The 27845-nt window shown below is 34.0% G+C and overlaps 7 protein-coding genes across 12 annotated transcripts in view; 3 read left to right on the forward strand and 4 right to left on the reverse strand.

The window, feature by feature from the left end:
• Window positions 1–275: 275 nt before the first annotated feature.
• LOC114945274 (sugar transporter SWEET1) lies at window positions 276–3299 on the reverse strand. The gene is made up of 7 exons (XM_029321404.2): window positions 2924–3299; window positions 2648–2804; window positions 2100–2177; window positions 1738–1861; window positions 1500–1655; window positions 1301–1420; window positions 276–1192 (listed from the first exon to the last, which is right to left on the reverse strand). Exons 2-7 carry the CDS (start codon window positions 2722–2724, stop codon window positions 1079–1081), a joined length of 669 nt encoding a protein of 222 aa, XP_029177237.2. The 5' UTR covers window positions 2725–2804; window positions 2924–3299; the 3' UTR covers window positions 276–1078.
• A 481-nt stretch (window positions 3300–3780) lies between these two features.
• On the reverse strand, window positions 3781–8174 carry mus304 (mutagen-sensitive 304). Of its 2 annotated transcripts, XM_029321402.2 has the most exons (14): window positions 8110–8174; window positions 7691–8029; window positions 7345–7621; window positions 7024–7259; window positions 6818–6948; window positions 6612–6709; window positions 6388–6528; window positions 6145–6290; window positions 5600–6007; window positions 5419–5507; window positions 5214–5353; window positions 5094–5135; window positions 4411–4977; window positions 3781–4071 (listed from the first exon to the last, which is right to left on the reverse strand). In XM_029321402.2, exons 2-14 carry the CDS (start codon window positions 7904–7906, stop codon window positions 3845–3847), a joined length of 2718 nt encoding a protein of 905 aa, XP_029177235.2. In that variant the 5' UTR covers window positions 7907–8029; window positions 8110–8174; the 3' UTR covers window positions 3781–3844. The 2 variants fall into 2 exon arrangements, with proteins under 2 accessions (XP_029177235.2, XP_029177236.2); XM_029321403.2 differs by having other exon boundaries at window positions 6612–6706; window positions 7691–8142.
• A 415-nt stretch (window positions 8175–8589) lies between these two features.
• Window positions 8590–12362, reverse strand: LOC114945211 (uncharacterized). Its single transcript, XM_029321319.2, has 4 exons — window positions 12019–12362; window positions 11352–11682; window positions 10554–11111; window positions 8590–10465 (listed from the first exon to the last, which is right to left on the reverse strand). The coding sequence occupies exons 1-4, from the start codon at window positions 12154–12156 to the stop codon at window positions 9768–9770; spliced, it is 1725 nt and encodes a 574-aa protein (XP_029177152.2). The 5' UTR covers window positions 12157–12362; the 3' UTR covers window positions 8590–9767.
• A 158-nt stretch (window positions 12363–12520) lies between these two features.
• On the reverse strand, window positions 12521–16899 carry LOC114945332 (uncharacterized). Of its 5 annotated transcripts, none has more exons than XM_085482243.1 (5): window positions 16838–16899; window positions 15274–15463; window positions 14075–14865; window positions 13648–13799; window positions 12521–13530 (listed from the first exon to the last, which is right to left on the reverse strand). In XM_085482243.1, exons 3-5 carry the CDS (start codon window positions 14861–14863, stop codon window positions 13122–13124), a joined length of 1350 nt encoding a protein of 449 aa, XP_085338369.1. In that variant the 5' UTR covers window positions 14864–14865; window positions 15274–15463; window positions 16838–16899; the 3' UTR covers window positions 12521–13121. The 5 variants fall into 5 exon arrangements, with proteins under 5 accessions (XP_085338369.1, XP_085338367.1, XP_085338368.1 ...); XM_085482241.1 differs by having other exon boundaries at window positions 16739–16878; XM_085482242.1 differs by having other exon boundaries at window positions 15750–16878.
• A 138-nt stretch (window positions 16900–17037) lies between these two features.
• Tcs3 (Probable tRNA N6-adenosine threonylcarbamoyltransferase Tcs3) lies at window positions 17038–18779 on the forward strand. The gene is made up of 4 exons (XM_029321498.1): window positions 17038–17308; window positions 17667–18108; window positions 18249–18427; window positions 18490–18779. The coding sequence occupies exons 1-4, from the start codon at window positions 17194–17196 to the stop codon at window positions 18759–18761; spliced, it is 1008 nt and encodes a 335-aa protein (XP_029177331.1). The 5' UTR covers window positions 17038–17193; the 3' UTR covers window positions 18762–18779.
• Window positions 18780–19582: 803 nt separating this feature from the next.
• LOC146723404 (uncharacterized) lies at window positions 19583–25860 on the forward strand. Its single transcript, XM_085482236.1, has 3 exons — window positions 19583–19608; window positions 21055–21383; window positions 25640–25860. The coding sequence occupies exons 1-3, from the start codon at window positions 19583–19585 to the stop codon at window positions 25858–25860; spliced, it is 576 nt and encodes a 191-aa protein (XP_085338362.1).
• Shab (Shaker cognate b) overlaps window positions 25850–27845 on the forward strand; it is a 43981-nt gene continuing 41985 nt past the window's right edge. The window contains 1 exon segment of the mRNA XM_029321488.2: window positions 25850–26975. Within this exon segment, the coding sequence (XP_029177321.1) occupies window positions 25920–26975 (1056 nt within the window). The 5' untranslated portion in view covers window positions 25850–25919.

Below are 27845 nucleotides of genomic sequence, written 5' to 3' on the forward strand. Positions count from 1 at the left end.
TATTAACAATATAAAATATTAAATTTTTCAATATGAAATGATTAATATGAATTATTATGATTAATATGAAATATTAAATAAAACATTAAATGGAAATATAATAAATAATTTAACAACTGTCCGACCTGTCTATTTTAGATCTATAAACAATAAACATATAAAGTACATCTAATTTTATCATAAAAGTATAAAATTTACAATTTTTTCATAATTTGTTCAATGATGTGCATATGAAAACTGAATTTGTTAATTTTGAAGAAAAAATAATGCAAATATAACGACATAAATATTGTATATTTTATTTAGAAACAAATAACACAACCTTATTTTACTTAACAATTCTTGTTCATTTGTGCAGATTTGCTGTAGGAATAATAGTTAGAAATTTTCTCATTTATATGTACATCCTATATAAAAAGCATTGTTTCTACCTTTTTATCTTTTTTTCGTATCAACACAATACATATATAACTTATACAATATACTCAACAATAAATGTAAATTAAACTGTACGTAAATTGTATGTAAATTTTTTTGTACGTGTATATTAACGCATATGCGTTAATTATAGATTAGTGGAATGTTAAATATTGGAATAATTTTCGCCTAACACATACCAGATCTAGGCTTATTTAAGGAAATTATTTAATGATAACAAATACAAAGATGCAATATAAATCTCTAAGGTGCACTTAATGCTTATGCAAAAAAATATTTAAAATTATAGAAATCTAATAAAATATTTAATTATATATTGAAATGTATCCTTATTTTTAAATACATAACATAAAAGTGAAATTCTATAAGCCCAAATGGATCAGGTATTTGCTATGTGATTTTTAGTCAGGCTACATTGTATATAAAATATACTTTTTATATAGTAAAGTATATAGAATTCTTAAAATTTTTATGGCACTGGAATAGTCTTTCACAACCAGTTTCTTTTAGATTTATAGCAAAATCAACAACTGCAAATGTCTATATAGTAAAATACTGCTAATATGTAAATGTATATTATAGAAAATATAATTTTGTGAATATAGTATTTTTCTTCTTTTTAGAATTCTGGAAGACCGTTTTAATCTTCTTTTTTCTCCTCATTCAATAATTCAGCTCGTGACTTTTTGGATGGGAATATCACAAAAAGAGATAATTGAGCTATGCTAAGAGTAAAACCAACTGCATTCTGAAACTATTTGAAATGTATAGAGTACAATAGATAACGAAAATAATTTGCAATGTCTATTAGACAATTATCTTGCATATTTTAAGTTTTTGAACTATCACAGAATATACTTACAATTATGAAAACATTATTGATGATAATACCATACAGTAACCACAGAAAGGAAACCATAGTGCCCATAAAGATAAGTGGAAATGGAAGAATTTCGGTGCTTTTTGTTTTTATAACTTTCTCCTAAAAACCGAGCAATATTTTTACATAAATGTTTTTTATAAAAATATTTAATATATAAAATATTATAAACATATCTTACCAGATGCATTAAAGGAGATGCAATTAAGAGAAGAAGGAGTACTGTAACCACAATGCCAAATCTAAATTCGACATTTGCTGGATGTTCAACTTGCGCATATACAAGGAATATTATCACAAAAACTGTTACTTTAAATATCAAGTTAAACACTTCTCTCTAGAAAAAGACATTACATAATTTAAGTTTAATGTAAAGAATGCAAAAATTAAGTATATTTTATTAAAGCTTTGTTAAATACCGTATTTGGTGCATAGTAGTAATACACTGTCATATAGATAATGTTTGTCAATAAGCCAAACACATTAACATTTATCATAGTAGAATCACTTAACATCAATGCGTATCGAAGCATCAGGATGCATCTAAAAAATATTAATTTAATCACAAAATGCAATTTATTTATTTATAATTTTAATATTATTATAATATAAGCATATGTACAGGTGAATTCAGTCTTCAGCAATGAATTCAATAATTCATGAGCAGCAATGAAAAGTCTTATAAAATATACTGTTATTTATAAAATACATGGAATTTAGTTATTAAATAATTTTTGTATTTTTAATTATATGTAAAAAGAATATGTGTGTATTTACTTACAATCCTATTCCACCAAGGAAAGGCATTGGATCAACTCCTCTGGCTGTACCTTTCTTGTATATGTCCTTGCATATTAATCTGCAAATTACAATAATATAACTATGTTAAAAATAAGCAGCATTTTTTAAATTAGTGTAAATTTTATAACTTTGAATTTATTGCGATTAATGAGAAGTTTTAAAAGACAATTCAAATTATATCTTGATAGTAAGCAAATATTAAAAATGATGAATTGCGAAATATGATAGTACAAGCTATCATTGAGCAGAATGACAAATTGATAAAGTATAATATCAATTGTTACAACTGTTATGTGGAAGAATGTTTCAGATTTAATTTTTAAAAAATATTTTGCTTTTCTATATGTTTATAATGTTTTATAATATTAATAAAATATGAAAAAATATTCTCTTAATAAAAAATTGCCATTATATATACCTATCTCTGTCTCTCTTTCTTATACTCGTGCAAGACATTAATTTATATTTATATTTGTTAAAAAGAAAAAATAAATTAAAAAATATATTTATTTATTACATTATACTTACGTTCCAGCTAACATTTGTGCCATCGTAGTGTACATGGCACAAGTTCCAACAATTTCTTTGTATTGTTCGAGGACCATTTTGCTCGATTCGTTTGTGTCAGTCGTTACTTGTTACAATTGTGCACCACGTCAATTATCAATGTTATCAGTATCAAGTGCTGCAAATTAATCAGATTTAAACCAGTGATAGATATAGAAAACTGATTCGCGGCAATGGATTCAATTGGATCGAATGACGTTGAAGGTCGAAGTGCACTAAACTGCACTGAATTCTTACTTCTTCGTTCAATGATAATTTCTGTAATTCTGCATAGAATGTTCTTCCTAAATCTCTTCACTTTCTCATTCTTTATTTTAATTTGCTTGCAGGTGCTGTCCTGCAATTCTTTCCTTGCCTATAATTGTTTCTTGAATTTTCCTCAAGTTTCTTGAATTTTTCGTCTCTTCTTAATTTCTAGGTATTAAATTTGTTGAATTCCTTAAATCCACTATTTCTCTGTTAAAAACTTGTGTCAAATAATAATCAAACGGAGTCAAACTCAAGAGCTGCTGACTATCAGTCTATATCACTTTTACACTCTGCTGCACTCTAACTCCAACTCCAAATTCTAGACTGGGGATAAGATAGAAAGACAGAGATATGCGAGGTTAAATGCTGTCTCTGTCACATGTTTTAAGTGGGGAACATGGCAGCAAGGACATGATACATAATACATTATGCATAACACTTGATACTGTTATCATGATATCATGGATGCGCTCTAGCTGACTATATTTAAATATCAATGAGAATATAAACAATATAAAAAGTATTATTGCATTCTATATATATCTATTAAGAAAAAAATATCCATAAAAAAGTATAATAGTATATATATGTTATTAAAATAAATTAAAAAAATATTTTTCACAATTTCTGTAAAATAAATCTTGTTTTTTTAATGAAACTATTTCGTTTTTAATTAATTTTGTTTCTCTCTTTTATGAGTTACAAATAATAAAATGTGAAATTATAATTTTGTATAATGTTACATAAAGTTTTTTAATATGTTAATAAATGAGATATTTTTTACACTTGTTGCTCATGAATATTGCAATACTATATTTGTAATGAATATTGATTAATGCATCATCTTACTAGAAAATATATATTATATACATACATGTGTATACACATGAGGATATGATCTTGAGAATTTTATAATTTATCTTTGTATTCTGTTTTAGAATTATACAGTGCTTTGATAGTCATATATGTTCTATTATAATCTTTAACTGTTTCAACTCTTTTGGTTCCAGGAATAATCTTTTTCTTTACATTTCTAATATTCAGTTGATGAATATGTATTTCTTCATGAGGTATTTCCACTTCATTCTGTATACTTTTATTAAATAATGTAGATTTTATAATATCTAATGCTTCTCCTAAAATAGTAAAATATAATTATATATTATTCTTTGTTATAATATATAAATATAAAAAATGTTTTAAAACAGAAAAAACAGTCAAATTTTATTCATCTTAAAAATGAGAAAAAAAATCATGTATGTGCACACGCATGCACATGTACGCGTTTTTGAGTTATGGATATAAAAACATTTTTTCCAAATTGAAATCATTTTGTGATTATAATAAAGTTTTTTATTCTACAGTGAATAGTATATGTTTAGATATATATTTCTGAGAAATATTCTGTTTAATATGTATTAAAATAAAGATTGATATTATATAATAATGTACTTTGTGACTCTTATAATACTTACGTTCATTTTCATGAAGTATCAAATCGTCGAAGAAAGCGATGTTTCGTATAAATAAATTAAACATATCTTCTATATCAGATGAACGAGTAAGAAATTCTGGATTACAATTTACGAGATGAGATAAAAACTTAATGCCTTGTTTCAATACTTTATGCTGGATCTTTTTAATACCAAGCCAAAAATTTTTATCCAACTTTTCCAAATATATAGCAGATAGATGTTTTTCCATATTCTGCTCACTGCATTCTGTCTGACATGTATAATTTTTATAATTAACTTTCTTTAAGCTATAACACTTCTTGGAATCAGAGAGTAAATTCTGCCACTCAGTATTATCGATTATATCTAATTTGGTTTCAGAAGACTTTTTCAACATATTAATTGTGACTCGTAATAGCTTCATATAACAGTTACAGGAGTCTGAATTTTCAATCCTTAATAAATTATTATTCGTTTGCAGAATATCCCACACAGATGATATTAACCCATGACTTATATTTACAATAGTGAGAAAATCTGGATTAAAATGCTCCAATTGCAGTATAAGAATTTGTAAGACACAAGCATCTGAAAGTATAGAAAATGTATACTTGTTATTATAGATGTTTCTTTTAAAATAAACTAAATACGTTATAAAATAAGAAAAAATTATAAAACTTATTACAGAATGGAATAATAGTTACCTGGTGTAAAATGTAGAATACCTTTCCAGTTTTTTACTGATTCTATTAAAATAATGATAATTGATGATTAATATTACAAAATGTATAAATTTTTGTTAAATATGCACAATATATACTTACGCGAACTGCTGCAGAGTTTTGGTACAAATTCGATATAACATTTACTAAAAATCATTAGGAAGTCTACTAAGGAAATATAACAGAGTGACAGTGGCCTCGAAAACACTAGTTGTTTAAAGATAAGACATATGTATTCTAATCTGAAAAAATAATTGTATTTATAAATTTGTAAACATTTAATCATGAAAGAATAATATTGCCGTACCCTTTCTTACAGTAACCTACTTTCCGCTGCACATTGCACAGTACTTTTATTATTGCATTAATAAGACCTGTAAATTGATGAGATCTTCTCTGCAAAGAAGAATATGTATCAATGAGGGGCAAAGATAGAAAGGTTAGCTGAAGAAAAAACTAGCTTAAAAAATAAAATAGTATGTACGTACAACACGTCCTATTAAAGTAACGCATTCTAGAATGATCTCAAGAATTTCAAATTCATGATTTTTTTTTGACCATGCATTATAACGTGTCATTTGTGGTAGGAAACGATTATAGCACTCATCATTTCGCGTGCACAATAGTGATTTTCCTGCCAAGTAATTGCTCAAGTATGATGATTCCAAGCTGATATACGAAAGTACACCAAGTAATCTTCTCGCCTCGATACCGCGTTCTCCTTCATGCCATGCGTTTGCTTCGCACTCGGACTTGATACAAATATTATGATTCTCATAAACATTAGAAAAATACAGATCATTCATATCTCGAATATCATCATTCCTCATAGCTTGAAAAATCATTTGCAAAACCTTTACAACATTCAGCATTAGCTCCCTTGTAGTCAAAACTAGCTGAAAAAAACAAAAATATATATACATATATAAATTTGATGAATATGCATTCCTTCATAGTTATTAATTCCACCATAATATACACTATATTATTATGTTATATTTAAATAAAAGTTCAAATATTTTTTTATATGTACCTTATTAATTATTGGTATACATTTTTCAGATTCTATCTCATTATTAGCTTTTCTCTCAATGATTGCAATTTCAGGTAAAACAAATTGTATTGTCAATTTTTTCTCATTTACCATCGTAATTACTGGTTTTACCAAGTCGGGATTTTCTGCAATATGTAAAAAAAAGATTGTATTAATATATTTTTTTGTAAAGAAAACAAGAAAAAAAAATAAAAACAATATTACAAATATATCTCTATTCACCAAATATCCTAAATGTTTCTTCTTCTTGCAAAATAGGCAAATTTCTTCTTCCAGTTTTTTCTATGACTTTGATATTAACAATGGGTTTCTCTGGCAATGATGCTTCAAACATTAATTCTGAAATTCCTGTAAGTGGAAAATCTAAAAAATATTTAAAACACTGAAAGATTATAAATATAAAACTTAACAATACATAATTTATGAATATTTTTCGGCATACTCACAAGTACCATATGTCTGAAGTTGATGATCAACTTTCTTGTAGATATTTGCTTGTACACATACATCTTTTACTTGATTTTTATTTGTATTTGCTAGTCTGCTTAATTAAAATTGATTTTATATTTATTATATTATACATTTTAAATATTGATTTTAAAAATCTGTATTAAACAATTAAGATTTCTAATTTTCTACAATATCAGCTTACCGATTGATTGATGTGTTACATTTACTTTTATTAAAAGAAGTATTCATGTACAATGATTGTGGTTCTTCCAATTTAATATTTCTAGATTCTAATCGCTTACAACGTTCTTGCAGATTTCCTATTTCTAAACTCTGTAAATTAATAATTAATAATATTAATTCTATTTTTGTAGTAAAAGAATAAAAAAATAAACAAAATATACATACTTGTAATTCTAATTGTGTTTTCAACTGTTCTTTCTCTTTACAAATTTTGTTGATTTCTAATCTGTGAGTATTAGCTTGCTCTTCAATTAAACGCATCTTTTCTAATTTTTCATTTTCGGTCCGTAACTGAATTTGCTGCACTTGTTGCCGTAAATATACAGTTTCACCATCTTTGGTTATAAAATCATTCAGTAATTTCTTATTTTCATTTTTTAATTTTTCTAATTCCTTGTTATCTATAAATGTATATATATATACAGTAATTATATAAACAAAATACTTTCTTATAATTATTTCCTTAGTTTGTATAAGAATAATTACCTGGTACAATAATGTTATTTCCCTTCTGAAATGTCGAATTGTGACTTTCTGTACTGATTAGGTTGTTTCTAAACTGGGAATAATTAATATCTGCAACATCTTGACTTCTGCTTGGTATATCCTTTTTCACACACAAGTCAGCCTTTCCTGTAAGTCGTGATAGCTTCAAACGCGATGTTTCATTGCAAGCAACAGCGAATGGTCTCTCTGAGAAGTCTGGTTTCATCAAATGCAAGCCACTTCCACTCGGTTTCGCATTGTCTAATGTATTGCTCGTCTGGAAAAAAAAATTACATTTTCGAATTAATCTTAAAATTGAATATTTTCTCATTGTAGACTGTAATACCTGCGAATATGCTTGAGACGCAATCATATCCATTTCTTCGATATCTTCTTCGGCGAAATCGTCACCCCAGAGATCATCATACTGCACTTTCTTGTTCTCGGGATTACTGTTGGGAGAGTCGAGCCTCGCTCTTTTCACGGATGTATGACAATCTTTCGTTGTGCTCTCAGGACGTTTAAACATCGTGATATGTGATAAATTATTATCAAATGTCATAATATGTGAAACGAAGCGGCTTGGTTCTTTATGCGATTCTTTTCATGCAATTCACATTTTTTTCTCTTAACGAAATGGCGATGACAGAAATGTAGTAAAATTAGGGCGTTTCATATTGTCATCCTGATAAATAAAAAAACAATTTGCAATTATGAAATTATTACAAAGCTAATCATATTTCGGCAAAATAAGTTTGTCACTACCATAAACATTAATAAACACAGATGACACGAGACATACAAAATATGGCGCGCGCCAAAATCGTGGAATTTTCAACGCATGCGCAGTAGAACACATCCGTAAATGTGTTCTGAAATTCACTGACAGTAAAAGTCAGTATTTTATGTACATTTTACTGGCAGTGAATTTCAGAACACAGCCTGTATATACACATACATATATATCTTATTCAAATATATATATATATATAATTATTAATATTATAGATTTAATATTATTAATAAGAATTAGGGTATAAATTAATATTATTAAACTAGTTGCAAAATAAAAATATATAAAGTTGGAATAGAAAATGTCACCAAAATGATTTAAAGATCTCAATTTAAATAATAAATTTTATATTATTCATAACAAATAATATATAAAATGACACATGCAAGCACACACATACATATGTTTTTTAGGTTTATTAACCTATATTAAATGACCACAAATTGATTCACTCACATTTTATCGGTATTTATTTTTTCTCATTTTATATATATATAAGATAAAATCAAAATTCATGTCCCTATTTTTTACATTTTTTTCTTGTATTATAATATTATTTGTTGCTGTAAGTTTTAATCCTTAATAATATAACTACAGGTATTAAATAAAATCAGACATAAGACTTAATATACACACTGACAAACATACTTTTTCTTTCTCTCAAATACACACATTCTATCTCTCTTTCTCTAACGAAGCTTAAGCAGAGTTGATACAACTATAATTATTATTTTAAAATGTTCAAACATATATATCCTAATTTCTTATTGATATTAAATCTTTGTCAAATGTATGAACTTAATCTAAATTCATATCTGCACTATATAAAATATACTTTCAATTTACTCTGGCATCATACTTTTGTTATTAAATTAAAATATCACATACATTTTCATCGTTTTAAGTAAATCATTTGTTTGTTATAATTCTTATAAATTCGACTAATAGTTTTTTAACTTATTAGATAAGTGATCAAATAATACTAAATTAATACTGTTGAATTCAAGATTAAACAAATTAAAATAACGTTAAAACTAGAGAGATTATCAAATAATGTATCATTAATGAAATTTCTAATACTATGACATTACTATGACATTACTTGTACATTACTTGCACATGAAGAAACACTAATTTTTTAATCAATATTTGCACTTACAGTAAAATTTAAATTTTATAAAAAATGTAGACATTTTAAAATTATTTAGGCGGAAAGATATTCTTTAACGTTTTTAAACTCTCAAAGAATATACTTGATTAAAACAAAATTTGTTCATACTTTATATATATTACATGTATATAAATGATAAATATATGCATAATAAGTATATACAGCTTGATTCAAGGCACCATTCCAAGTATAATCAGAAAAAGCAAAACTTGATTCATAACAAATAATTTGTTGGTCTACATTTCTTCCTGACTCGATTTAGCTTACTAAACTACAAGTTGTATATACAATATAAGTACATACAAATTAGGAACTTTTAATCGATGCAACAGAGACAAAAAAAATTAGTAAATTTCTATTCTCTTTTGAACAAATTAATCTATGATTTATAAATTATTCAACAGAATATGAGCATATTATATTTTACAACACGAAATAATGATCGAGTCATCTAATAAACTAAACATCTCCATGTATTAAATTAGACATTATGGAATCCATTTTTATTACTTGTATTTTGGATGTCAATCCTTTAGTTGAGTCTACATTGTATGAAGACCAATAGCTTATCAATTCTGGAAATTCATTGTTATTGATGTATTTAACTGAGATAGAACTAAATTGATTGCGTGAATTTAAGTTTGGTTGACAATCAAATCCATGGCACAATAATGTTACATCACTTTGACTAGCATTAATAGCTTGAACATCTGTATAGTTTACGATAACTATTAGAACTCTTTCTGTAAGTCTTTGTTCTGCAATAGTTGCTTTTTCTACATGGTCGGATAATAAATCCATCCATTGCCAAAATTTAATGGCAAAACCAAAAGTATAAGGTTTACCCGAAGCCATTAAAAATGCCGGCTTCGATGCAAACGCATTCGAACTCACGTGATCCCAAATAGTTATCGATTCATTCGTTAATTTTTGAAGCGTCAAATTCACACTAGCACGACAAAGAGTTCCCGGACATATTCCTTCATTTTCTATAGTCAAATGGTGGTAAGGCGTAGGCTTCCAACTGTATTCTTTATTGTATAGTTTTACTATTTCAAATAATCGTGGTGATTTTAATTCTGCTACAAAATTGGTATGTACCTTTCGCATTTTTATACTGTAGAATAATTGTTTCAAACTCATAAATCTTGGTACAACTGTAACAAATAAGCACTCATTAATAAATAGTAAGATGTATAAACAGAAATTAAAAAAATTAAAATATAATATTTATAGTATACATACGTTTTGCATTAATGTCGTAACAATTAAAAAGTATCTTCTTGTTAGAGACGAGATTATATATATCAATAGATGTGCAATTATTGACTGAATAACGTTCCAGTAACTGACCAGTCTTGCCAGATAAAAAAGCAAGGTATAACATATTTTCATTATCTACTGCTACACTTAATAAATCTTCAATATTATCTCCATTGATATCTGGTAGAATAACTGGTAATTTGGAAAATGTATGAGTTGTGGCACTCCAATGAATTGTTCCAGCAATCGGTTCTATACTAACAAGCAGGCCTTGTTCACCAGCAACTATACAGTCAGGCTTTTCGGATTGATCAATATCAATACTAGCACAATCTATAATAGTAGGTGATTTTTTTAACGGTACCAGCCACAGTGGTAATCCACTATTCCCTTGCATTGACATAACACCTCCTCCTTCTGGCGGTATTTGTCTTTGTATCATTGTATTCTTTGTATCATTTTCTCTATATTGTTCACCACGAAGAAGAAATATTAAATTATATGGAGATCCAGGTACTGTAGTAATAGGCCCATGTATTTCTGTATTTAATAAATATAAGAAATTTATATTTGAATTATTTTATACTAAATTATATATTTAACATTTAACATTAAATGAAATAATTAATAATATTTAATGCAAATATCACAGAGTATAAATGAGTGTATATATTTTATATTTATTTCAAAAGAGAATAAGAATTGAAAACATTATAAATATTATATTTATACAAGTATGTGTGCATATAATTTACATTAATAGTAATAAAATAAACTTACCAACATCTTGTAAAGTTTTGTCCCATGATATGGACGATTGTGTTTCAATAATTGGTGGACAAATCATTGAACTGTCACAAGGTAATACGTACAAGAAGATAACTATTGTAACAATGCATAATAATATGGATGCAACTAGACAAAAACGTCTCATTGGCGACATATCTTTCCTTTCCCAAAAATCATTCTGCTCACTTCCTTCAATTACCATGACTGGTATATCATCCTGATAACATTTAATTGTGTTTTGTCTATTTCTTGCACTATTTCCTAGATTCTGTGTTTCGTCCAGTGGATAAAACACCCCATTTTCATGACCTGCATGTAAATCCTAAACAAATACATATAATAATAAAATATATAAAAATTTGAATTTAAAGCATTGCAAGTATTAATATTCATATCATCTATCATATACATTCATATAGTAATGTAAACATATATTATTATACAATAAACGCTAATGCATATTTATAAAGTATATAATTAAAAAAAGACTGAAATACTTTAGAAACATTTTTTGATCTTTAAATCTGAAGAATATAAAATCTTATTCTCTTTTATACAGATAATTTTATATAGCTTGTGAATGAATGGTAATTTAATTCTAGAGGCTCAAATAAAATTTTGTGAAGACATTCTTTTGACATATATTAATATTTCGCACCGCTATTGTCGTAGTATTGTCGATCTTGTAGGTAATATGATTAGGTCGAGTTAAACGTTCCTCTTCATCCTCGGTATCGGTATTGCTCATATTTTGCGATAAAGGTGTGTAACCTTTGCCACTGTGATCTGTCGACATCTTAAATGTAATCTCAAACAAATATCACGCTTCTGCAATTATTCCAATTGTGTCTTATTATTGTTGCAATAATCTCACAGTATTGCCAGGTACGTCTATAAATCGGGCCAAAGATACTAGTTCATGTACGAAAGGTACGCAATAAAGAAAAACATGAAAACGGCCATTCCACACGCGTCGTTCTTCGTGAAACACTATCTTAAAACTGTGTTCAAAAATCTACCTGGAATAGAGCAACGTACAATTGACCAATCAGAACAAAAGTAGCAAAAGTTCGTGATTGGTTGATCAAAAGCTTCTCTAAAAGATGGATAGATTTACGAACACAAGTAAAAGGCGGTATTTTTTGCAAAAATTACAAATATGTCAATTGATGAATATATTTCTGCAATAAATTTCTTATTAAGAAATGATTACAAAATTAACAATTAAATTACAAAATAAAGTTTTATGATCTTATAATAAATACAACTAAATTACTTTTCAAATATTACATGAATTTGTTTAATAAATTGGAATATATGAGAAATTATAATTTATAAATTTTTACGTTAATAAAAAAACGTTTGTTTCAAAATATGGAACAGTCTGTGCTCTTAATATACTATTAATGACAAAATAATAAAAAGAAATTATTTAGTCTACTATATACTTAGACTACATATAAAAATTATAATAATTAATTATGCATAAATTTCTATATGTAACATTAGAGAAAGATATAAATTTCAATGTTTTTTATATCAAAAATAACAAAACAAGTTTAATTTAAGATATAGAATTTTGTGAAACTATTAATTAATATATCTTTTTCTAAATTAATTTCTTTTTTCACATGTATATTTTTTTATTTCGATATATATATATAGAGCACTTATACATATGTTTCCTGTATATTCTAAGTATACAGTTATTATAATATATTTCGCAGCATAATCCGCAACAGATTTCTTGTCATATATATTTTAATGAGCGGCATTGTTGCGTCGTCCGCGTCTCTTGCGACTACCACCAGCAGGACGATTCGATGACGAAGCCCATTGCTCGTAAAAGCGTTCGGCCTCCAGCCATTCCTGATACTTGTACCACCATTCTTCCCACTTGATATAATCATCAAGGGTGAGGTCGCGTAAATAACCTCTTGCTTTGTAGTAGTCGTAACGGACGCGGACGTCGTCCCAGCCTTCGAAACCTCTCGGTCCTTGCGCTAGAAGCGACTCGGGATAATGTCCAGGTGGTGGCGAATCGTATCCTAGACGTGCGATTCTTTCTTCGCCTTCTATAACGACCTTCATCGCGTTCTCGCCATCTTTTGTGATACGCATATTTTCCATATCCCTACGATCCACGCTCCACTGTGCCATTTTACCAAATCTATATAGAAAAGTTCATCATTATTTATTTAATCTTGATAAAATTAAAGACATAATGTACTGTTTAATCGAGTTTTATGTTGGCGTTCTACATTAAATAATAAGTTTCACGAAATACCGTTCAGATAATGTCATTCTCGGCGGCCCAACATGGGATGTAGTGGAGGAACTGTCACTATCGTCACTAGGCGAGGATTCCGGTGGAGGTCGCATCATTTGTGGTGCTCCATGACTCGTATGTGTTTTTTCCACTTTAACTGCCTTACGCATCTGCACAATTTCAATACAAACATTCCTAATATGTATATAATGTTTAAAGAAATATCACTGTATATGTTTCATATATTAATATATTAAAAAAATAAACAAATACAAAAAATAGAAAACTGACCATAATATAATTTTTCATTTATTCTATAACGTATACTATCATGTATATTTGTATATAATATAAAATGTGTCTACGCGAAAATTTCCTTCGTAGAATTTGTTTATTTTTCCCAAAAGTCTTCTTCGAGAAAGAAAAAAATAAACGATCGTTTTACCAATGGGATGGGATCTGGTACTCGCGGGTCCTCCGGCAATCTGCTGTGGTGTTTCTCTTTGCGGCGAATCTTGGCCTCTTTCTCTTTGAGAGTCTTGTAATCTTTCTGATGACGCGGCGGCGGTTGCGGCGCCGGAGGCGGCGTTCGCGGACGCGGAAGCGGCGGCGATCGCGGTCTGCCACGCGGGGGCAAGGCTCGCGAACTGGAAGCGACCACTTCCTTAGGGTGCGTCCTGGTCCGTACCGGCGTGATCGATCGCGAACGCGAGCGGGACGGCGGCGCGACGCGTCGCCGTTCTTTCGGCGAGCAAACGGAACACGATCTATCGGAGCACGTGCTGCCCGTGCTGGGGCTACGAGCGGCCGGTTGTCTGCCCCTATTGCTGTGCTCGCGGGAGGTGTTACGCTCGCGCGGCGATCGCGGACTCCTCGCTCGAGGACTACGCGGTCGCGGACTGTGAGGACTGCGAGGTCGAGGGCTTCTCGGGCTCCTGGGATGGCCTCCTCTGCTGGGTTCACCGCTGCCACCGGTGCCGCCGACATACAGCTCCTTGTATCCGCTGTGACGCCATCTGTTAGGATCCCGTTCTTCCGCCTCCAGCAGCTTCTTGTTCCAGTAGCTTGACTGCGACTCGCGCGCTTTCCGCATCACATTGTCTATCTCTTTTCGCTTGCTAGAACTCTCGCCGTGTGGTCTGGGTTGTGATACACTCGTGTCCATCCGCAGTCTGCTGGAGCTGCTACCGCTGCCGCTGCCACCTCTTCTTCTGTCATAATCTCGAGACGACATTTCTAATAACAGAAATTTTATTGTTCCATTTCAGTTCATGTTAACTTATTTTATGCATGATCAAAATAAGCATTCTATAAGATATATGTAAATACATTTCTCGATACAGTATTTGACAATTTATCTTAAAATAGATGCAAGTAATAACAATATGAGAGATGGAGAAATATGTCTTTAGATATGTGCTATAAAATACTTGTATAATTCTCTCAGTGTATTCTTTCATTTCTATAAGGGAATTAATTTTGATCTTTTTCTCAGACGATAGGCAATTAATCGTATAATTATAGAAGCAAAAGAAAATTGAAAGGAATATATTCCAAGTACTTTGTAGCACATCCATTGTACATTACATACTATATCATATTATTGAATCTAATCAAACAAAACTGTTGTAAACAAAAATTTACCTTATAATAAAAATGCAGAAGCTGGAAGACTAAAGGTACAGCGAAGAATATCTAACAAATCCAGATATAGGCAGGTATCAATAATGTAAATCCTCCATAGAATAACCGTGAGGATGCTGCAACCATAAGGCTAATTCGCCGACCGCCGTTGGAAGTAGCAGAAGCACTCGTCTCCTTAGAATCGACTGGCCTAAGTGAAAAATTCTACATGTCACAAATCTGCAGTACAAGCGTTGAGTCGAGTTGAGAGAAGAAGATGTTAAAAGGTTAGCGTTCTCTAATGTGCATGTTTTTTTGCGGGGAATCTTTTGTTCTCACGTGAATCTCCTATTCTTTTTTCCTCTCTACAGTTCAGTTCATATATGTGTATACAATATATATATATTTATATATATATATAGTAAACGTAATGCGTCTCCGCTGCAAGGCGGACACATCGCAGCGGACAATGCGATGCCTTACCATCGGCCACTCACCGCACGTCCAGGACAGAGAGAGATCCATGCGTGATCGCGCGAATCAAATTCCGGGACGCGGAGGTTCCCGGAAGGAGCTCGGGATCGATTATCGCGCGCGCGCGAAGACGAGAGATCATCGATCGGAGAGCCTGGAGGAGGGAACGGACCGAGAGGCGTCGCGATCGATCGCGATCTTCCGCGAAAACGCGGTCCTCCTCCGGCTCGAGTGACGTCAACGAGAGACTCTCGCGCGGCGCGAATTTGACAGATGTCAAACGTCAAACGCCTCCGCGGCTGACGACAGCCGAAGAGCCCGGTGGTCACTCGCGACGCGAAATTCTACCATCTTATCTCTTCTACGGACATCTACCCCTATTCAGGGGTAGATCATCACATCACTTTTTTTCAACTGCGTGGAAACGACGCCACACAGTTTTTCCCGCGTTACGTCAAAGCTCCCTCGCGGGGGTCTTTGAAACCCGCGTGAACGACACCGAGGAAGGGGGTGGTAGGAGGGGACTGTCACCCTCGGGGGTAGACACCACGACAAAATCGCGCCCGTCGTGGAGTGCTTCGAGAGAGAACCGCCCGAGGAGAGAGAGCAGTAACCGGCATGAAACGCGTTTCGTAAAAAGCGAATTTCTTCCATTCTCGCTCTTTCTCTCTCTCTCTCTCTCGTGCGTGTCCTCACTCTCTCTCTCTTTCTTTCTTTCTTTCTCTCCTGTCGCCGTTTGCTGCATACACACATTCGCGCACCAGATTCCTCCCGCTCTTTCTCTTTCAAGCAACGACTCTCTTACTTAACGCCGCCGAATTCACAGAATTGTTCGGCGGATTCGCGAATTTTTGCGCGCGCGACACCGAAAAAAATCGATCGCCCGTCTAGCAAGGCCGCTAGGGCGACGGCGACTCGGGTCGACTCCGAGATTCGACTCGAATAATATTTCCTTTTCCCTTTCTCTCTCGCCGGAAGCCCGCGTGTACCGCGGGACGAAACGGACACTCACTTTTTCTTAACGCGACGACCCGATAACTTGCATTTTCTGGCACGTGTTCCCGGCGAATTCGTTCTCGCGCAACGTCGAATATGTTCACAATGGACTTACTTGGGGGAGACGGTTTCTCTCCCTCGTCCCGAGGAGCCCAACCATCGATCGCGAACATCGATATAGATGGGCGAACTCGAACTTCGTACGCTGAACCACGATTGGTGGAGTCATTTTCGATCGGAATGACGTAGCGCTTGATCGATCAATCAGAGAGCGAGAAAATTTATACTCCTTCCAGCCCGATTAATGTAGTTATTCTCTCTCGCGAAATGAGTGATTCGTGGCAGATCACGTGACTTGTATGAATGTACAACGTACAACGTATGTAAATATTTATTTTACTGTTTGTTTCACTTATTTCGTTCATTTATACTATATTTATATCGAGCATCGGGAACCGAAAGATTGGAAAGATGGTGATTGCTATCGGATTCGAAGGGAGCGCGAATAAGCTGGGGATAGGAATAATTTGTGATCAAAAAGTATTGTCGAACGTGCGACATACCTACGTCACGCCACCAGGAGAAGGTATAACTCCAAAGTAATATCTTGTAAAAAAAAATTAGTTATATAAATAGATACATGACTTCAAAAAAATCTTTTAGGCATTAATTTATTGATTTAACAGTTTAAAACTTTCTTGATGAATTTCGAACCTACTTTAACTGATCTTTTTACTATTTATTATTTAATAGGAGTTTATAGAAATATTTTATTGAAGTGTTAAAATATTTGTACAAAACTTATGCATAAAATAATAAATAAAAATTCTTTTTTAAAATGTTGCTTAAACATTAAGTGGATTTAATATTTATAAAGATTCTATATGAACAATTCTAATACCAATGTATTAATGTATAATTTAGATATATTTTTTTATCTCTAGGTTTCTTACCTCGAGAAACAGCACAACATCATAGAAAACACATACTAGATGTTTTGCAAAAATCCTTGGATGAAGCAAAGATTAGCGTGAAGGATGTTGATGTTGTCTGCTACACAAAAGGACCTGGAATGGGAGCGCCACTGACTGTCGCTGCTTTAGTAGCTAGAACTGTTGCTCAGTTATACAATAAACCTATAGTTGCAGTCAATCATTGTATTGGTCATATAGAGATGGGACGTTTGATTACTGGCAGTGAAAATCCTACTGTTTTATATGTTTCTGGTGGGAACACTCAAATTATTGCATATTCTCGACAAAGATATCGTATTTTTGGAGAGACAATTGACATAGCGGTAGGAAATTGTTTGGACAGATTTGCCAGGCTGCTTAAACTGTCAAATGATCCCAGTCCTGGGTACAATATAGAACAGTTAGCCAAAAAGTAAGCAAATTTTTATATCTGATTAATAATCTACTAGGATTTCATCTTGAAATCCTTGACAAATTTAAACATTCAAGGTCAGTTATGGGATCTTGAATCTTGTATGCTGGATTCAATTAAAATTTTATGAATGCAAAAAGGGGTGAAAAACTGGCACCGTTACCATACGTTGTAAAAGGAATGGATGTATCATTTTCCGGTATCTTAAGCCACATAGAGGAACATTGCTCCAAATGGCTCGATACAAAGGAATTTACTCCTGAGGATTTATGTTTTTCCTTGCAAGAAACTGTGTTTGCCATGCTCATCGAAATTACAGGTAAGCATTCATTGGATGATTTTGTCTTTTTCCTGTCTACTTAACGTTGAATTATGTTACAGAACGCGCGATGGCTCACGTGAGATCGAACGAGGTGTTGATCGTGGGTGGCGTGGGATGCAATGAGAGACTGCAGGAAATGATGAGCGTCATGTGTAAAGAAAGGAATGCAACTCTTTACGCGACGGATGAGCGATTCTGCATAGATAACGGCGTTATGATTGCAGTCGCTGGATTGCTCCAATACAAATGCGAGGGCGGTACTCCTTGGACACAAACTACTTGCGTTCAGAGATATCGAACGGACGATGTACATGTCTCCTGGAGAGAATAAAATAATATTTTCAAGTAAGTTTTTTATTTTGAAATATATTTAAACCACCTTATCTATCCCAATACAAAATACATTTAAGAATTTAGATTGTTTCAGTTTTTACATTTGAGTGCATTTTATTTTAATCCTAATACTAAGATCCTAATAAATAGTAATGAAATTATTCTATAATAGAATAATAGTTTTGTTTGGGATATTTATTATCAGATTGTATATAAAATATTTATGTATCTATCAATTTGATTGAAACTTTTTTATTCTTACTAATTATTTAACAGATTAAATGCCGAGTAAATTTTGCATATCTTATCATTTATGCCAAAAATTTTTATTATTGAAAATTTTTGGCATAAATAAAATTTATAAAATATATGATTGAATACATTCAATCATTGTAGTGCATTTATTTCATCTGTGATCTTCATGGCATTAATACATATTGTAATATTTTTCAAAAGTTTAAAAGTATTGTAATTTATTTGTTGCAATTATGAAATTAATTTGAATACCTTGGTCATTTGTAATTTCTACAGCATTCAATGTTGTAAAAAGTAAGAGAATAACGATCCTAAACAAATTATCAAAGATACTTAGAAGCTTTCTATTAAAATGTCGAACAAATTAAAAATGTTTCAAGTCTAAGAACTAATTTAAAGAATAATAATATTTTTTTCTACATTGATAGAGGAATAAATTCCTATCAATTTACTTTTTACTTTAATAAGGAAGATATATGTGAAATTAGTTTTTCAATGGTTTATAATAAATGTTAGATGTCATATATATATATATATATATATAGACATTTAAATCTACCTACAATGAAATTCGCAAGTGATTATGCAAGGTAACAAAAATGCCATTAAGAATCGATCACTGTATATTATTCGCGACGACCTCCATGTTGTCTCTAAAAATACCATCTCTCGGTGATGCGTCCGTGTGGGCAACAACCAGCCACATTATCTGGAAATGTAGTAACCTGATTTCGTGACTAGCTGGATAGATTTCCTGTCGATCAGACAACGATTTTCTTCGACTATTGCAGCACAATTTCGGCCTTGCGCGCTTTTAAACTTCCTTCCGACCGATTCGATATTGACCTCGTTCAGATATGATATCGATCTGACTATTAACTACATGTGAAACGTTTCTTCGGCGCATATACGACGCTTTATCGATTCGCTTTTCACAAAGAACGTTGGTGATGCCGAGGCTCCTCCTGGCTTCGCGTCGAAAATTCCGACGATATTGCACGATACGAGATCGCGCAAGCCAAAAAAAAAAAGAAGGGTGGGTAGGGGAAAAAGAGGGATGAGACCATCGATCGGGCATGGTATTTTCTGTGGAACATGGTACAAATATGAATGATCGATGCAACTTTGACGAAACTATTACACATCATTATTAATATAATATTTAATTATATTAATCTTAATATATAAGAGATGTATTATAAAAGAATTTATAGGTACTTAAATATTTATCAAATGAAATTTCTCTCCCTCTCATTCCCTTCTCTCTCGTTTTCTCTCCTGACTTTTAATTTTACATCTTCTCAGTTTTTTATGACAACTAATTATTGAAAGTGAGAAAACAGTCTAATTTATTGGCATATAATAATTTATTCTACCCCACAAATTAATTTTGTATTATTATGTTGTAATTTTTTAAATGATTAGCAGGCGATAATTAATATCGAAAATATAATCCACTCGCGTGGTTGACGCTTATCATCCAAAAGCGTCCGCTGCTATACGTCCAAAGAGAGAGAGAGAAAGAGGAATCGCCCGCACTTTAAAAGCACCGCTTCGTCACTGTAGCAGGGTGCGGGGACGACGCGCAACTCGGGGCGCACAGGGTGGCTCGGGATAATCGCCAAGGCGCGCACCGCTGGCTCGCTTCCAAGTAGTGCCTCTGTCGGCGCCAACAGCAGTTACAGTGGCACAGAGACTGTATCGTCACTTCCAAACTATCAAAAGAGAGCGGCCGACAGCGGGCCAGTAGTAGTAGTAAAGACGTAATCGTGCGATTTTCGAGTTTCTCACGCGGACAACTCTTATTCCCTCCCCCTTTTTTTTTAAATTTTTCTTCGTTGATTGCGGGACCAGGGGGTAATCGAATCGCTTCGAAAGCTTAGAATCGTCTCCCATCAGTTGTCTATCCCCATCTGATTTTCTCGTCAGATTCATCCCGGCACGGGACGTCTCCTCCGCGGGAGACCATCGCGCGCACCCTCATATACCTTCCTTCGTACCCCCTCGACCGTGCCACATTAGCGCATAATCGATAGACGGGGCGTCGATCGCAGCGCACCCGATGTGGAACAAGTGGTAGTGCCAGTGCGGTCGTCGCCGTCGTCGCCGCCGTCGTCGTCGTCATCGTCGTCGTCGTCGTCGTCGTCGTCGTCGTCGTCGTCGCCGTCGCCGTCGCCGTCGCCGTCGCCGTCGTCACCGTCATCGTCACCGTTCGTCATCGTTATTGCCGAAGCGAATACCACCGAGGAGGACGGATTTTGCCGGGTGACGCGCAATGAAGATGCGACCTTTCAACGTGACACGCAACGACGCGCCGTTTCCTCGGCCGAGCGGCAATCATGTTTAAAGCGGAAGCAAGAGAGAAGTGAGTATAACACCGAGGAGATTATCGCGCGAAGACTCGAACGCTGCTTTAGTTGCGACTGTTAGCCCGCCTCTCGTCTATTTCCGTATAGTAGCTGCCGCGCGACGTGCACCACCACTCGGTACCACTCGTCGCCGTCGTCGTCGTCAACAAGAATGTTCCCGGACCGCGAGACCTAGATAGCACGAGATTGTCCCCGTACATACGTTGTTCGCGGTCTCAGCTGGTCGCCCTTGGATCTGTCAAGCCGCGCGTAGTATAGTGCGGTTTGAGCGAGCCCCTTCAAGCTCGAGATCCGCTTGTAATCCGGGTCAGTAATTCGCTTCCTGTTTTCTCCTTTTAATCCTCGAACAAATGGAGAGACTTTTCATTAATTCGGGATTAGCGTTAATTTCCAGATGATTTAGGGCGGACTTGTTCGTGGAAAATAATATTTTTTAAAGTAGCTTTTCACAGTGCTTTGTTGCTCCGATATATTTTAATAATTGATGAATTTTTTTCTGTGGAAAGAGTAGTTTAAACTTGATTTTATATTAAGTAAAATATGTTTTTGTGCAATTTTCAGCAACAAATTAGACTTTTTATTATATACTGTGGAAGTGTCTAAAAAATAATTAACAATATAAAAGAAAAGAAATATTTATAAAAAATGGAAGCTTTTAATGGCTCAAGAAATGTCAAAACAGGATTAAAATTTTATTATACAGGGCTTGTGAAAAGTGGAAACCCCTAAATAATTTTTGTAAAAATGAAAATATCAAAAAACGGTAAAACACGTATTTTGATTTTTCAAAAAAGCTACCATATGACATGAATACTGATCATCCCCCATCTCTTGGTACACGGGGGTAAAAGGGGGGTTGAAAATTTTAAATTGGACTAAGGGTCGAGTGGGGGCTCAGTCATAGCGACTTAAAATTTTAAAGGTGTGTTTGTTATGAAAAGACCTTTCAAATGAGCTCCCACTCGACCCTTAGTCCAATATAAAATTTTCAACCCCCCTTTTACCCCTGCGTACCAGGGGGTGGCGGATGATCGGTATCCATAGGGTAGCTTTTTTGAAAAATCAAAATACGTGTTTTATGATATTTTTTGATATTTTCATTTTGATATTTTCATTTTTACAACAATTATTTAGGGGTTTCCATACTTTTCACAAATCCTGTATATATTTTATATGATAAAGTTAATAAGCCGTTTAATTTTGATGTTACGGAAAAAATTGCAACATGATTTTAGAATAAGTATACTGTGGTATTATGTCGGGTTTTTTGTTAAAATAACATGTTCGATACCTATCGTTCAGGTAAAGGCAATTCAGTGTTGTCCCTTACTACTGTCTGACAGACTCAGTCGTTATTCTACTGCCGCTCGTAAACTACTCTGCATCTAGCCTGGAGGTAAACTCGACGCTCGTAAAGTAAACGTATCTTTTTCTCTCAGTCTGATAGCGTCTTTCGAAAATATACACTGCGGACAAATATTCGTATTCTGTTTTTTTCCAACAAGCGCTAGTAAATCATCCTCGCAAACTATCAACGTTGCATTGATTCGACGCCAAGAAGTTGAAATGACGCAACCGTGATGCAACCGATCGTTGCACTTGCCATTGCATTTTTCAAATTCTCTCTTTGTGATCTCTCTGATATTTTAAAAGTTGCGAAACGGAGAATATCTTCGAGATATTCACGAAACATTTTTAAAATGTTCGGAATATCATGCAAACGCTTCCTTGCAATATGATTCCGCTTATCGGAAAAGCTCTTTTCATATTCTTACATTATTCTTGTTTTTTCGAAGAACATTTGCATACGTCGAAGACATCTTCTGAAAGGAAAAAATATGTTAGAGTTTTATCTGAGCACATTTTTAAAATACATATTTGCAGAAAGAGAGAGATAGAGTCTTTGTTTTCTGGAAAAATATTATTCATTAAACATTCTTGTTTAATCACTTAAGGCTAAGAAAAACGAACAAAAAAATAATATTGAGAAATAGCAATCAATAATCGCGACGAATAAAAGCGTAAGGTAAATAAAGGGTCGACAGAGAAGAATTTTTTGAAATATCAATCTTTAAGCTGCCATGAGAAATTTAATCGCGTGTCACACAATCGCCCCATAATGATGTGATTCACTGATAAGTGACAAATTTTGCGAGTAATTGTTTTAAATATATTTCTTAACGCAAATATCCCTCGTCGTTTCGTATAATACTCTTTATTTGAGATCTTGCCTCTATTCTGTTAAGAATTGAGAATTTTTCTTTTGGATCTTCTACAATCTTCTCACAAATTTAAGATGTGTCAAATTTAAGATGTATCAAGCAATCGCATTATCATTAATAGATAATAAATTTTATCTGTGTGCTTGCGTGATAAAGATATAGATCATATCGCGAATTTATTCACAAGTTATATCTGTTTATATGTCAACAATCGTCAAGGCGATTACTATTACTAAATTCGAATATCTGAAATGTCTCAGTGAAATATCTTATTGTCAGAATATTTGGTTGTACAAGGAATTTAATTTAATGATTTTTAATGATTTTTCTTGGCCTTGTTCTTATCTATATGTTCTTCCAAGACGTTACTGTCATTTGCCTGAATCAAGATTCTCGTTCGCAAAAATAAATCTCATAAAAAAATTGATTTATAATACTAATACACAAAGATTATCTACAAATCTGAATAGATATGTCTATGATAATTATACTTACATACACAGCGCAATCATTTATATAGAGAAATTAATTATATATAATTATTTTCAAGCGAGAATCCAAAATTAAGCATGGGAGAATTTATGTTGGAGGCATTCGTGACTCTTCGCAGTGCCACGTTTTGCTCTGGACCGAAAAGGTCAAAGATCAATAGTTATTCTTCGCGCAAATGTCTTCGGATCAAGTCCGGGAAAGACGGATGTTTCACGAAATGTGCGCACAGAAGCGAAAATTTTCCTGTATATATAGACAACCCCATATCAGAATGTCACTTTTTCTCCTCTTCGGAGGTCAGGCCAGGTGTTACATTCCCAATATGCTGGCTAAAGGTAGGAAAAGGGAGAGAAAGATGGGGAAGAAAGATCGATTCTTATTTCGTCGCTTCCTATACGTGTATATATATAGCTAAAACGAAAAGCTCACTCTCTTCGAGAAATATCCCTTGGGAATGCCGGGTTCATGTGTACTAAAACAAGTATATATGCGTTTTAGCAGTCGTATGTATTATATATTTGTGCACACGTGCACTTTGCATTTGATGGAGTTTATTGATTCTTGAATTATAATTTATTATTATTTTGATGTACTGTTATTTAACATTTTAGGAGAAGTGAGCGCTTAATAAATAATATTTCTTTCTCTGTTTCTGCCTCTCTGTTCTGTATTTTATTTTTCTCTCTCATAGCATTCGTTATTTTAGGCGGGTCACTTGTATTTCTGTATATATGTATTGCGATATATGTGTGTTTTGTGTACGTAGAATCTACTCAAGATACATTTTTCAAGAAAAGAATTTTTTCTGTTCCTCAGGGGACAGGAAAAAAGAAAGGAAGAAAATTAGTTTGAATTTTATAGACAGACTTTGATTGCTTATACTAAGCGAATCTCTGCGAGTACCCTTACGGATACGGTTGTAATGCTTTTAATAAAGTTACGATTTTGTGGGGGCCATGTGGTGAATTATATCGATCATTTCTTCGAGAGATGTTTGCTTTCAAAGAAACGCGCAGAAACTAGGATTTTAAACGGTTCCTTTTTCGGATTTATTATTACGTGAGATCTTGATATATTTCTTTCATTATAATGCAATGAAATTTATAATTAGTTAATGCACAGCTACTCTTAGTTTAACACTTTAATATTCCATGGAGGAATAAAAAAACAAATTGTCATATAATAGTCGTATTTTTTTCATTTGCGTGTAATCAAAATAATTGGAAAATTTTCAAATTTAAGATATATTTAATATTCAATTATCTACAACTTAATGGCCAATGTAAATCAATTTGAAAAAAGATGGCAATGATAAATTTAGGATGAAATAAGTTTAATAAAAATGACATTTTATAAACTGTTTCATCGAGTAGTTTGCTTGCCTTAGGAAACAACATGCTGCTTAAATACAAATATTTGAAACAAATTAAAAATGGCATTTTTCAAAATTTTCAACAGAGTTGTGTATCATGTAACATGAAATAAAAATTTCTTAAACTATGATGCATTGACGTGAAATGGTTTTGATTATTTTTCAGATTATGATACGGCAGAGTCTGTCGACCGAGTCGACGGAAGGGGCTGGACCGCTTTACGGATGAAGCTGAAGAGGAACACCGTGGACGAGGAGGAGGCGGACGAAGAAGAAGAAGACGACGAAGAAGAAAAAGAAGAAGACAAGAGAGAAAACGCCGCTTGTCGAATATCGGAGGACAAGCAAAGGCGAGAGCATCGGCGTCGAGAGCAACGCGAAAGATAATCGCCTTGCGATCGCGCTGGTGGCCGACGACTTGAATCCGCCGTCGCTCGGCGCGTCCGATGCTGAACGAGAGACGGCTCGAGGACAACACACTGGCGGACGGGGAACGTAATGGTAGCGCCGTGGTCACCGGCCCGGCGCTCTCATCGTCGTCGCCGTCGTGTACGGTGCCCTACATCAGCACCGACCAGGGCTACGTGTTCGAGGGTGGCGGCACGACGACGTTGCAGCAGCCCGGTGCAGCCGGTCGCGGGAACACCGACTGCACCGGTGGCGGAGGAGGTCTCGGGTTCGGCGTGTCGACAGCAGGAGCTAGATCTGGGTTGGGTGGCGGAATAGGAGGATTCGGTGGAGTTGGTGCAGCTGGAATAATGGGTGGTGGAGGAGGAAGTGTTGGAGGAAGTATGAACAAGGAAGTACGTTACGCTCCGTTTACGTCGTCCATAGGACCGGTCGGTACCATGGTACCTAACGTAAACCTGCCGTCTCTACCGCCACCGCCACCGCCGCCGCCGCCGCCGCCGCCACCGCCGCCGCCGCCCCTGCCGCTGCAGATGCAGCAGCAACGTGCCTTCTCGAGGTCGATGACGTCCCTGCCGCCGGAGCCGTTCATGATCATGCGTTCGAAGGCGCTGAACCGGCGTGTCTCGATCAACGTCGGCGGCGTGAAGCACGAGGTGCTCTGGCGCACCCTCGAGCGATTGCCGCACACGCGTCTAGGCCGGCTACGGGACTGCAACACCCACGAGGCGATCACCGAGCTATGCGACGATTATTCCCTCATCGACAACGAGTACTTCTTTGATCGGCATCCCAAGTCTTTCAGCTCGATTCTCAATTTCTATCGAACCGGCAAGCTCCACCTCGTAGACGAGATGTGCGTCTTGGCGTTCAGCGACGATCTCGCCTACTGGGGCGTCGACGAGCTCTATCTCGAGAGCTGTTGCCAGCACAAGTATCATCAACGTAAGGAGCACGTGCATGAGGAGATGCGCAAAGAGGCGGAGTCGCTCCGGCAGCGCGAGGAAGAGGAATTCGGCGACGGAAAGTGTGCCCAATATCAGAAGTGGCTGTGGGATCTTCTCGAGAAACCAACCACGTCCATCGCGGCAAGGGTAAGTCGCATTTCAACCAAATTACAACAGCGAAACGCGCAGAGAATCGTGAAACGTCGCGCATCGTTGTCACGTGTAACGAGTACTATCTATATACCTATGTATGTAGTTGCATCCCCGATATTTTCGAGAACATGTTTCAAACATATTGGTAAATCATTTTCATAGCTTTTATGTTAACAGAATTTTTTAAAAATATTTTGCAATTTAATCCCTTTAATTAATTAATATTTAATAACAATTAATCTCCATTCTACAGAATAATTTAGTAAGAAAAAGAACACAAATCAGCTTCAAGTTATTGAGGAAACCATTGTTGATCTTCAATTTTAATGGAACAATTTGTAGACTCGTCATTCATTATTGAGAAATTGTTGAATTTGAGCCAGGAAGTTAAATTGTCACAACAAGGGCATCAATCAACACCGATCAATTTAATCTATTTTAGATTACCTAACCGTCTAAAATGTTTATAGCACGAGGAGCTTGTGACAATTGAAAACATATTAGAGTTAACTGTACATGTATGAGGATTCAAGAGTTTGGTAAGTGATCTTTAATAAGGTCACTGCTTTCAGGACATACTTTATTGTCATGTTTTCGTGCTGCTTTCTGGCTCGTTCTCATAGCTGCGTTCTATCTACGACGTTGGGAAGTTACCAAAATGAAATTGATCACATCTGTTTGATACTCGTACACAATATAGTTTTTCCGGTTGTGATTATGTGTGTATCGACAATCTCAAGAAATTCACTTACGGTCAGCCAAGTTGCACCAAAAATTGTATTGCCAGTGATATGTGACATGTGCTTATTTCAAGTAAAAATCTGTTTGTTTTTTAAATATTTTAAGTATTTCATTTATAATCAA

Source organism: Nylanderia fulva, unplaced genomic scaffold (assembly GCF_048542155.1).
Source record: "Nylanderia fulva isolate GAGA-0341 unplaced genomic scaffold, ASM4854215v1 Scaffold2, whole genome shotgun sequence".
Lineage (NCBI taxonomy): Eukaryota > Metazoa > Arthropoda > Insecta > Hymenoptera > Formicidae > Nylanderia > Nylanderia fulva.